At 45.9% G+C, this 12,490-nt stretch overlaps 1 protein-coding gene across 5 annotated transcripts in view; it reads left to right on the forward strand.

Moving 5' to 3' along the window:
- The window catches only part of grb14 (growth factor receptor-bound protein 14), a 38,421-nt gene that overhangs the window by 17,186 nt on the left and 8,745 nt on the right, over positions 1-12,490 (forward strand). For 4 of the 5 annotated variants that reach the window (XM_077002891.1, XM_077002893.1, XM_077002892.1 and 1 more), the window contains 5 exons: positions 4,458-4,614; positions 9,606-9,727; positions 10,149-10,223; positions 10,359-10,496; positions 12,221-12,331. In XM_077002891.1, coding sequence (XP_076859006.1) covers positions 4,458-4,614; positions 9,606-9,727; positions 10,149-10,223; positions 10,359-10,496; positions 12,221-12,331 — 603 coding nt within the window. Of the gene's footprint in view, positions 1-3,487; positions 3,880-4,457; positions 4,615-9,605; positions 9,728-10,148; positions 10,224-10,358; positions 10,497-12,220; positions 12,332-12,490 lie in introns of those variants that run through there. The other variant, XM_077002894.1, reaches the window with a different exon arrangement.

Genomic DNA, 12,490 nt, shown 5'->3' on the forward strand with positions numbered 1-12,490 from the left:
GCAGGGTTAATGAAGACACTTATAGAGCTCAATTATATATCAGCCGACTCTGCCTACTTCGAAATAGCAGGCCAAACGTCAAAGTCAAAGACATGGCTGCTATATGGAAGTAGGCGGTGTAGGCTGATATATAATTATATAAGTACTCCAACATAGCAGGGCCAGAGTAACTAAATTGTTGTTCCGGGGTAAATCACGGAGACTGAAGTTGGCGACGTTCCCTCCAAAACACTGTTACAATATGTTGACAATCCAAAGTGAGAGACAGTGACCGTGGCAACTTCAGAACACACAGGAGACTCGACACGGAGATCAGTTTGTGTCCTTCGTCGGCCTTCTCTCAGAGAGTGCAGTCAAAGTCTTCCTCGGTTTGAAAGCAACAGGCCTCATCTATAATGCATGCAAAGATAACAGAATGTGGTTAGCTGTGTTTATGGATGGGATGGATATTTGAGGCATTACAGCAACTGACTGAATTTTACTCTAATTACCACTGAAATGCATCAGTTCCAAAACTCACACGACATTACATTAAATAATGCACAACTAGCTGTTGGCAGAAACAGTGAGACGTGTTTATTTTTCTGAACAAATTCAGTCTTGAAAACTCTTCCATGCTGCTTTTCCCCAGGGAGTGGGAGACCCCCCTGTTCACGCCCTCCTTAATAAATAAATGCAGAAATGTTTTGTTAAAACAAATTCCTTGTAGGAGCCAGTTCAGAACTGGAACTAAAAAATTCAATCGATGCACATCCTCTGTTGCGGTGTATGGAGACAGTTGGCGCACAAAGCTGTCATGGGTGTAATCAGGTTAGTGCTAATCTTATTTCCTTGTTTAACTGAGTGAGGCTGAGGGAGACAGTCCCACAGTGTTTCACTGTTCCCAGCCCGCCTTGATCCAAAGCTTATCTCTCCGCACAGAAAACCAAACACCGATTAAACTCGCACATTTTTAATACTTGACTTGTGGATGCCTCTATCCTCTCAGGTTTTAGAATGTACAGGAGTCATGGAGAAAGGTGTGTGTGTGTGCTCGTGTGTGTGTGTGTGTGCTTGTGTGTGTGTGTGTGTATTTGCTTATGTGTGTGTGTGTGTGTGTGTGTCTGTGTGTGTCTGGGTGTGTGTGCAAGTTACAGTGGGGGCTGCCAAATGTAGGTGTTTGTGTTCAGTGATAGCACTCAGCACAACTAACACTATGTTACAAATGTTCTATGTATACTGTGTTCTCATCTCATGCTCATGTACATGCATATGTAAATTTATACAAATCTGTGAAAAGCTCAAAGATCATTTTATTAAAAGCTGCCATGTTAATAACCGCATGAGATCATCATTGTGTAAGACAAAGTCTTGCTTGGGTTGTTTCAGGATGGACTCCCCACTCAGAATTCGGAGAAGAATTCACCAAGGGATACCAAACGAAGCCCAAAGCTGTTACCACACATGTGTGTGCGCTATAGTCAGATATAATGTAGATGTAACATCCAAAAAGTTTTCTGGGTGCAACCAAAATTAACCAGATCTGGGCTCACAGCATCAATGCATTTTTTGTCTTTCTTTACTGTGATATTGATACTAACACACGGCATCGTTAACAACTCCCCAACTGGAAGTCATGGACCTAAATGATAATGCTCAATATCCTGAACAATGACATCATACTGGAGCAATTAGCAGGATGGCACAATGGCTCATATCTGACCAGTGATCTGCAGACCTGATGCTCTGGTGGTGTCGTGCACGTCTTCATGGCCCTCTGCTTTACATTTTACTTCTTTTTGCCGGGGATGCAGCTGTGCCAGGCCAGACTGGAGCACTTCCTGTCCTGAAGCACTTCCTGAACACTGTCCCACCTCCTCGTGAATGAGGACAGTGAAGGCAGCTGCTGGTTTGAGTCTAGCGTCGACTTCCGGACGGCCACATGCAGAGGAATCCAAACACTCCCTACTGTGTTTACACTGAGTGCATCCTACCATATTTTCTGAAAAAGAGTTCATTGAGCCAGGTCTTGCACTTTCATGTTAGATGAGGGGATCCATTAGTACCCCCGAACACCCCCCCCCACCCCAGAACCCAACCCTGACCCAGAACACCCCCCCCCCCACCCCAGAACCCAACCCTGACCCAGAACACTCCCCCCCCCCCACCCCAGAACCCAACCCTCACCCCGAACACCCCACCCCCCACCCCAGAACCCAACCCTGACCCCGAACACCCCCCCCCCCACCCCAGAACCCAACCCTGACCCAGAACACCCCCCCACCCCAGAACCCAACCCTGACTCAGAACACTCCCCCCCCACCCCAGAACCCAACCCTGACCCAGAACACTCCCCCCCACCCCAGAACCCAACCCTGACCCAGAACACTCCCCCCCACCCCAGAACCCAACCCTGACCCAGAACACTCCCCCCCCCCCCCCCCCCCAGAACCCAACCCTGACCCAGAACACTCCCCCCCCACCCCAGAACCCAACCCTGACCCAGAACACCCCCCCACCCCAGAACCCAACCCTGACCCAGAACACTCCCCCCTTCCTTTGCATCAGTGTTCCAGCTTGTAAATCCCACTTGCTGATTAAAGAGTAGATTGCTTACTTCATTTAGAGATGATGTCACCAGAGGAGGCTATGATTGGCTGAGAGTGGTGCTTACCGCTGTCCTACTGGGGAGGCTGTGATTGGCTGAGAGTGGTGCTTACCCCTGTCCTACTGGGGACCTTGCTGTACTCTGTTGAGGGAAAATGAGTAGCAGGTTATGCAACTTGAGACCTAGTAAATTGAGACGATCACATCAAAAAGCTTCGTCATTGTTCTGGAAATGTTTCGCAAAGCCAAGTCCCTGACGATTAGTGAAATAAAGTGTATGAAACTTGTTCAATTTGTTCTGTTTTATGTAGTCTAAGAGCCTCCAAGCCTCAACATGCAGCTGTGTTTTAGCTACAAGCTTGAGTGGCCACGGTATGTGTTCGTCAAACACAGAGCTTTCACCTGCGTGTCTGCACGCTAGCACACTCCAGGTTGACTTTGCTAAAAGCATAAATAATAAATAGCCCATTCCGAGCCCAACCTCCACACTTTCCACCCTGACTCAAGTCCTACTGTCTCTTGATCCACATGTACCTCCCTCTTCCTGTCTGCTCTTTCTCCCTCTTTCCTGTCCACTTTCTTTCTTTCCCCTCATATTTCATTCCAACTCTCTTCCTCCCTGTTCTCTTCCATCCAAACCCCTGCTCTCTCGCTCATCCCTGCCTGCCTTGTCTCAACTTGGCATTACATTTTAAGCAGCACCTCTAGTACTGCTGCAGCTCCCATGCTGAGCATGAGACACGGGACATGGCTTGGTCACGGCCGAGCGAAAAGGTGAGGCCAGCCTTGTGACATTTTCTACTCCTTTTCCCCGCCTCCTTTCTCTCCTCCATTGCTCCTCCCTCCCTCCCTTCCCTCCTTGGTGGAGCGAAATGGGCGGGGGAGATAGGGTTTGCCCCCAGAGCCTGCAGTGGGTGAGAGATGGCAGGTGATTGGGCAGAGTGCTGGTGACATGCAGAAGAGGAGGCAGGAAGTACAGGAGCTCGGAGTCTGCCCTCTTTAATTACCTCATTTCAGCTTCAGCTGCAGAGAGAGAGAGAGAGAGAGAGAGAGACGCAAGCAAAAGAGAGATAGAAGAGAGTGAGAGACCGAGGGAGAGGAGAACGAGAGAGAGAGAGAAAGAGAGAGAGAGACCAAAAGCAGAGGAGGGAGGGAGAGAGCTGCTGCTCCCTCAGCTGATATACGTTTCTATGTTCCACATAAAACCCTGCTCCTACAATGCTGTGTACTCAGCTTTACCTAAACTGCAGAGCTAGCCCCAAATCACAGCCTTGCCTGCCGCCTTACACAGGGGTAAGTCGCTCTCAAATACAGATTTCCTCATTTGTTCCTGTGTGCATGTCTGACAGTGAGTGTGCAAGTGCGTGTGTGTATATTTATGTGTGTGTGTGTGAGTGTGAGAACTGGTTTGTGCCCCATAGGAGAGGTGGAAACAGTGTTCTCTTTCTGCAAGCGATAATATGAGAACTCTCTGATAGCTGTTCTAAACTTAGACCAGAGCGAATGGACTCAGATTTGGCGATAATACGCAACGCTCCTGCTGCCGCTGTTTTCGGAGGGTGCACGCCACGGCTGTGCGCTGCGTCTGGAAGGGAGACGCGGGTGATGTCCCGTCAGTGTGTTGGCCGTGCCCTCACCGCCTCACCGCCCCGCTACACGAATGGGGTGTTGAGTGTGGTGGGTGTGAGATGGGCGGTTTAGCGTTTGGTATCAAACGAGCTCCATCAGTGCGGCGATCCTCTGCTGACGCACAAAGAGTGTACGCATATAACCGAGTTTGGGATTCGTGTCTCGGCTCACGCCGAATGACTTTCGCTGTGTCGGCTTGGGAACTTTTTCCACCGGGTGACGAATGGGTGTCCGTCCGCCAGGTGATCAAGGTGTACAGTGAGGACAACAGCAGTCGAGCTGTGGAGGTGCCCAGTGACATCACGGCTCGGGATATCTGCCAGCTGTTTGTGCTGAAGAACCACTGCATTGATGACCACAGCTGGACGCTGTTTGAGCACCTCGCTCACCTGGGGATCGGTGAGTATCTAATGAAAGATAAAGGAATCGCCTTTCCATCCTTATTTGAATGTAAGTTACTTTGTTTTAGGTCTTTTGATATTCTGATGTTTGTGTTGTTATCCCTTTTTAATAATTGTAGTATAATATGATTATAGTTTAATATTATAATTTAATAAGACAAATCTCCTTTTTCTGGTCAGACCCTAAATACCAAGACAGAAAGGGGTGGCTATATAGTCTTATACAAAATGCTGTCTGTGGCTGTTCTACTTGTCTCTCAGTCCTGGAGACTGAATTATCATGTACTGTAAAGCAGTGCAGACATCTTATATGCGTTGAAGCTCATAAACAGTGTAGGAAGGTGCTTCTCTTTATCTGTGAAGCAAAATTCTCCCATCTAGAGCTTTCAGACTGCAGCATCAGACCCTTCAGACACCAGTGAAACTAAAGCAGTACCGTATGACACTTGGACAGTCTTTAGGTCAGAGAAATGTTCTCACTGCATGCTACTAGACATGCTCTCATCTCTCAAACCGATCTCCTGGGTCCTAGTTCCACATGACATAGATATCTCTTAAGATGCTGCCTCATCATTGTGAAATGTCAGTTCATGGACCAATCAGATCACACTTCAGAAAATCGTATGAACATCTCTAGCAGAACGTATTCAGTGCATCTCTGACTGTTGAAACCATTAACGAACAATGAATTTGTGTCTGATCTTGAAGGTTTGCAGTCTGACAAAACATGCCTGGGAAAATGGCACATAGCTAGAAATGTGTGTGGCCAGCTAGAAAGGAGTCTGATCTGGTACCAAACGTAACGAGGTCAATAAGTTTGAGCTGGTAGCAAGCCTAATGAGGTCAATGCATTGAGAATCTGCACCTAGGGTTCAATGTACTGTTTGCAAATGTAGTCCACACCTTCAGATTAATTAACTCTAGTTTGAAGAGTTGAATGCATAACTGCGTTGGACTGAAAAATCTCAAGGTAGAGTTCTGGGTTTAAGACATGGTCTTTCTATACAACCTAAGCTTGCATAATTGCATTTTATGGATGTAGCTCACATATTCAATAAAAACCCCCAAGAGATCATATGATAAAGATGTGAGTAGCTTTGCGATCAAAGGCTAGACCAGTGGAAAACTCCAAATGATGTTAAAGTCAAGCTGCTAAATGGTTCTTCTGAGGTACCTCATTTGCATATTTATATAAGTGGGCCTAAGATACAATGCTCAAGAAGTTAGGCAGTATGAATTGTGAGTTCTTGATGGGATTTGAAGAGAGCTGCACTAGTCATAATGAGTTTTCTTAGAATTTCTGTGCATGGCTCCTGGGTTAGTGGAATGTTCCAATGTAATTGTGCTGTAAAAATGCCAGCAACAGGTTCCAACTTCCACAGGGCTGTGGTATCAGCAGACTGAAAGAGCATGAGAGTAAACCAGAAAAGGCAAAGCAGAGACTGCTATAGAGTTCTCAGGTAGGTATGTTATAGCTGCCTGCTTCGGAAGTAAATTCCTACTGGGATGAAAGAGTTGGATTTGGTCACTGTCTACTATTTGACAATATCACTACTAAGGCACACCTTGGCTGCTACAACCAAGCTAGCTTGCTAGTTAGCTAAAATTGGTGAAACTACAGCTAACTCCTAGAATGTTGCTTTTTTTAAAGATTCAGAACAAAACATTACAAGGGTGCAACATATGATCCAAATGTTGATGGCAAATCATATATTCCTAAAAATACCTCTGCAATAAGTTGAATGCCAGTGACAGTAAAAATAAATGCAGTAAAAATGTCAATGACAGTGAAATGAATCCACTTCTGACACCAGTGTTGTGGATGCACATCAGAACTCCACCCAAAGCAATAAATGGGACAGTGTCTGAGTTGTGAGTCCCCGAGCGCACACAGTGTCCTGGTAAACAGCAATCCCGCTTGAGTGCTGAGATCTTATTTCGGTCTGAGGAAAGAGGTACAGGAGGGGGAAGTGATGTTCTACGCAGTCATCCAGAGAGACGGCACCTGACGGTGCAAGTGGAGGATGTGAGAAATGGAGACACGGGCCCTGAAGTGGGGACGACACCTTCAGAGTGGCTCCGAAATGATGGAAAAGGGAGAGTTGCCCACAGTACATGAGACAATGGTGATACGGTCGAGCTCGACTCACTGAAGAGAACCTTGACATAAGACCGTCTTGTAGGTCACCAAGGAATTCCACAGAGTTAGAGGATCTCTTAGTATCTCAGGAGAGGTGGATGCCAAGTTGACGGAAAGCCAAGGAGAGGAGATACTATGAGCAAGCGGAAAGAGGCACAGATGATGGTATCCAGCAGAGGGCCTTGGCCAGGGTGTCGAAAATGAGTAATGAGGCGTTGTGACCAAATTAGGCACAGTAGCTGTTGCAGAGGAAAGCTCGCGAATAAATTAAGCACAGCACAAGAGAAGAGAGAGTGCGAGTCTGTCTGGTGCTTACCTGCAAAAAGCCGCCACACAGTCCTGGTGAATAAAAAAAAAATACATTAGTGATAGCGGAGTATCGAGCCTGGTCTTTCTTCCAAACTTCAGTTATTGCGTAACTCCATCAGCGTGAGTCTCCAGCAGGCAGTGAAGGGTTAACTCGGCTAGCAGTGACTCCCGCACCCTGCTGGTGTAGCCTGCCCTTCACACAGGAATATTCCTCAGCAGAATTCTTCACATCGTTACATAATTCAACCATCTGTTCCCTCCATCCCCTTTTTTTCTCTCCCTTTCTCTCTCTCCCCCTCTGTCTTTCTCTTTCTCACTGTATTTCTTTCCTCTGATATGCAGATGATGAACACTGATCCCAAGTCAGCACACTTTGCGAACACATGCCTGATTGAATGCTATCAGTAAAACAGAATATATTGAGTGTGCATGAAAACAGTTTCTCACTGACTTCCAGCCTTGCTGCCACAAATAGAATTTGTAATGTAATTTTCACATGTTATTTCTACAGTGGAAATATAAATGCATGAACCCAGTAATTATTAGCAGGCTTTTGATGGAGCCTAATTTTAAAGGTAGGGTCAATATGTTTGAACAAATCCATTTTTCCATTGGTTGCTTATCTGGTTCATGATGCCTTTTGTCAAGGGCTTGGATCAGTAATTTATTTCCCTGAAAAACAAACCGAATTGTGAAACAACATTTTCATCCCAGCACACCTGAAAACTGCAGCTTAAATATTCATTAACGGGTTCATTTCAAAATTGTGGAGATCCCAATTTAGGGGTGTATAATTTGCAATGTAATGCTATCATGTTTCTACCCAGTACAATAATATTAACCTCCAACCCTTTCCAGCTGAATGAAAATCCTAAATAACCATACATCCTCACATATCTATGGAAGAAAACTCACTCTTGCAGTAAATTACTTAGCACAGGCACAACCATGAAAGTTACTGTCCGGGACGAACAACCTTATTCTATCGATGTAATAAACTGTGATTTAGCTGGATGCTCCAGAATCTTGCAGTGGTCCATTTGTAAGAAAAGGCTAATCAGCTCACGCATCAGTGGCTTTGTGATTAGAGGTAAAGAACACTGGTGCATTCACAATAAGCTCAGTGAACCATACTACCTACAATTAGGCCCTGTACTGCTAGGTTTACCTGATGTGTATTTCAGCGATATCGCAGTATCTACAGTGCTAGTTCCTGTTTAGATGAAGAGTTAAGGATAAGGAACTATTGCGCAACATAAAACAGTAATTCCTGTGATGTTATAAAAATTATATCTTAACATACTCATAGTATTCAGACATGTATTAATACAATATGGTATCTTATTGTTGTTTGGTTTTATAACTATTGTTTATAATGTGGTTTGGTAGAAAACTGCATGATTTCAATTATTACTTAATGCACTGTAACCATGAATCAGTTAAGCCTTACTTAACTAGAGTTTACAGTAAATAGAGCTTCACTGTGGTCATTCTGGAGTTTTGAAGAGGTTGCAGTGAAGCAGAGACCAAGGCCTGCAGGCATCTGAGAAGAACAATGGTCTCATGTCTGCTCAGCCTGGTGTGATCTCCTCATACCTCAAGCGCTAATGGAGTTCTTCACCACCTTGGCCTAAATGCAGCTCCTCCATTACTCAACTGGAAACCGCCTCATGGATGGATTCATGTCCCGCTCCACCCACCCCCCATCCCACAACCGCCCACTCCCCCAAAAGCCCACTATCAACTCCCCACATGGAGTCTTTGGCATGGTTGTGAACCTGGTTCACACCTATCACATCCAGTGCTGTGGGGGTGTGGTTGCTTCACTCAGTGGACACGGATCTTCTTAGAAGTGATGAAATCCAGATCTTCGAATCTTTAAATGCCACTGGCCACACAACAAGCCCTCTGAACTGGCCACAGATGAGTGGAAGCCTCTCTCTTCACTGCAGCGGCGCACAGACCTGCAGAACGCCGTTGATTGCTCCAGCAAGGATGCTTGCACGTTCTGATGAGTTGCTCCAGCTCTCATTGCAGATATGTTATGGGAATTAATTAATCTTGAATAATATCATTCTCACTCTTCCAGATGGCTTCCTCTAAATAGCTGCTTTCCGTTCATTCATTAAACATTCATTTGGGGTTCAAGGAACTGAATAATGTTTAATGATAAAGTGAACTGATGCAGACGGCTCTCCCTGTACCTCACACTTGTTATTATGGGAGATTATTCATTAATGACGCATAATCTTTGTAAATATATGAAAAATTAATTTGTCAAACCCACGTTGCCAAGGGGATGCAAAGGCCAATGCCTGTAGTGAGTGAAAACTTTAAACAGAAAACAGAAGCGGCTCCAACCACAGGGTTTGTTATAAATATAGCATGGTGACTTCGAACTTACTCTACACGTTCGGCTGAATTTTCTGTGTATGTGCATGCAGATGTTGCATATATGCAGCTCCACGCGGACGTGTCTCTTTCTCCTGTCCCCTGTTGGCTCCTGAATGCTCCTGTGTCTTTCCTCATATTATTTTCAGAGAGAACCATAGAAGACCATGAGTCAGTCCTGGAGGTGCAGTCTAACTGGGGCATGGACTCAGACAGCCGCCTGTATTTCAGGAAGAATTATGCCAAATATGAATTCTTCAAGAAACCTCTGGTGTGTGTTTGCGTGCGTGTATGTGTGTATATGTTTGTGTGTATGTGCAGTGTGTTCTTGGCAAGAAGTTAGTACATGCTGCCTTGAATATGCAGAATTTATTCAGCCAGTAATGGAGGGGCAACAGTGTATGTGGAGACTCTCATTGAACTTGTCATTAATAAAACTTGTGCAAAATCTACCACTTAATATTACACCTCGCAATCTGGAGCAGTTATAAATTCAAGGCTTGTACTCCACAGCCTCAACAAATTGAGACTCAATTAACTTACTTCTTCTCTTAGTAGTGATCTGCAGTCCTTGAGTTTTCACACACATGGAGCTTGTAGAACTCCTGATGGTTGTGCCTGCAGCTACAACTGAGGTTTAGAGAGGAACAACTGAGATCCTTCGCTGATGATGCTGTTCTCAATGTCACCAGGATTTTTTCCCGGAGAACATGGTGTCTATATCAAGTGAAGCCAATGGAATCATGAACCACTCACAGCTTATCCAGGTATCCACGTTTAGCATTAATGTCTCACTGTGTGTTCTTACATAAAGAGCAATGGCTTGTGACCTTTGAGACTGTAACAACAATGAAGAGGTTTGTAGTCTTTCTGACTGAAGCTCTTTGCCTGTGTGTGCTTAGATGTTCCTCAATTCCAGCACGTGTCCAGAGATTCATGGCTTCCTCCACTCAAAAGAGCAGGGCAGGAAGTCATGGAAGAAGTTCTACTTTGTGTTGAGAAGGTCTGGACTGTACTTTTCCAATAAGGGCACATCGAAGGTAATTTACACCACTGCTCAATAATTCTTAGCATGTCTTACCAACACTCCCTCTCTTTCTCACTTCTCCACACAGTTCTCAGGCTTTAGCTTGTGTTTAGATAGGTTGAACCTCTTCAGCTCTTTTCACCCGGGGTTTATAATATCTACACCCAGCACCACCAGTCATGCATCACACCACTTGATCTCACTGATTAGATTTCTTTGGCGTCGCGCAACGTTACTTACTCTGATCATCCCCACCAGCTAATCCGGCCTGGGACAGATATAAGAGACATGCAGGGCTCGGTTTGATAAGCCCCCACCAGCTCACTCCCCAGTGCCCTTATTCGGACGCTAATCTCCCACAGCACCGTCAATAGACGTGACGGCTCGGGCAAACAGCGTGGCATTGTGGGACTCCGCCGGGCCAAAACTGGTCAGGCCGGATTTTCCTCCGGCGTGGGGCTGGGGAGCATGCCAGCTTCTGAGCCCTCTCCACTCACCACAGGTGAAGCTTATACCTGCTGGGTGGTGTGCCAACCAAAGTTGCCCTCCTCCTTCTTGTTCTAGCTCTCTCTCTTCTTTTCATTTTTCACAACAAAGAGTTGTTGTTCGTAGCGTAAGAGGAGCTCTTTCTCGTCTCGCTAATACCGCCCAGGAGGGAAGACCCGGTCCAGGTCTGCCCCCCATCTCCCTGTCTGACCTGGCATGTTCGGGACACAAATTCTTTGCGTCAAATAAAATATTAGCACTGGCCAGTCTGTACAGTCGGTTGACCTGTAGCAGAGCAGGCAGGGTTTTCCGGTTGTTCTGCCTGTACTGACAGTTGTTTCGCCTGCTCCTTTGTCTGTCTGCTTGTCTGCATCTGTTGGCAGTTGGGAAATTAGAATAGTGTAGCACATCGAAATGAGACAACGGTTGGGTTTGTGCTGCCTCGCTTGGGAAAGGCTCTGGGTCCGTTCTCCCTTTCGTCTTTTCTTTACACTTGGCTCTCTTTCGCTGTTGTTAAGATAAAGCTGTTGGCATTGCCTTGTGTTTTTGCTTCTCCAATTGTACATATTACACCCTGCTTGTAATTGAGAGTGCAGCCCCATTTGAAACAGAAGAGATTGCCCTAAGTCTTTTACGCTGTGCCAGTATTGCCTTTGATTTTAATCATATGTCGTGAAAGTCCTTGAGAACATTTTGCTGAACGCTGAACCTTAAGGCTTTTAAGTGAAGCTTAGATGAACTATCAAACTAAATCCGCGCAACTTTTAAGTGAGGCCACTCGGCTCAGTCCCCATGCTGAAACCTAAAGCCAAGCCTTTCCCACCTTGTAAAATGGCCCCCGTATGCTTTCAATCCGGCCGCAGCCGCCTGAGCTGCAGGTCTCAGAATAACACAACAATGTCAATGCACAACAGCCTCAGCTGTGCGGTCAGAGCTGTGGTTGGAGACCTTCACCTTGTTTCTTCGCTTAAGCCAGGTCCACTCGCATCAGTCACACACACACACACACACACACACACACACACACACACACACACACACACACACACACACACACCAACTTGTGTGCTCACAGTTCACACTCTCATTAGGTATGGCCATATCGCTGTACATACTTCGATTGTCTAGTGCGTGTCCTGACTGGACACTGGATGCTATACCCAATACCTACCCTCCTCTCTCTTTCCCGGTTTCTCTCTTTCCCTCTTCTCTTCCTCTCACTGTTTCTCTCCCTCTCTCTCTCTTCATAAGGAACCCAGGCACCTGCAGTTTGCTGCAGAGTTCTGTGACAGTGATGTCTACACTTTGTTATCAGCCAGGAAGACACACGGCGCTCCAAGCGACTACGGGTTCTGTGTGAAGGTTTGTGCGCTCCCTCCTTCTCCACACACCCACCTAAATCTGACGCATATGGCTCACATATTTTCTTGTGCAATACTGAATTATATTACACATGGCATCCATGCACTGTTACATTTATGATATAATAACCCTAATTAAGTGTCGCATTTATCTTGGTCT

Source organism: Brachyhypopomus gauderio, chromosome 4, assembly GCF_052324685.1.
Source record: "Brachyhypopomus gauderio isolate BG-103 chromosome 4, BGAUD_0.2, whole genome shotgun sequence".
Taxonomy (NCBI): Eukaryota; Metazoa; Chordata; class Actinopteri; order Gymnotiformes; family Hypopomidae; genus Brachyhypopomus; species Brachyhypopomus gauderio.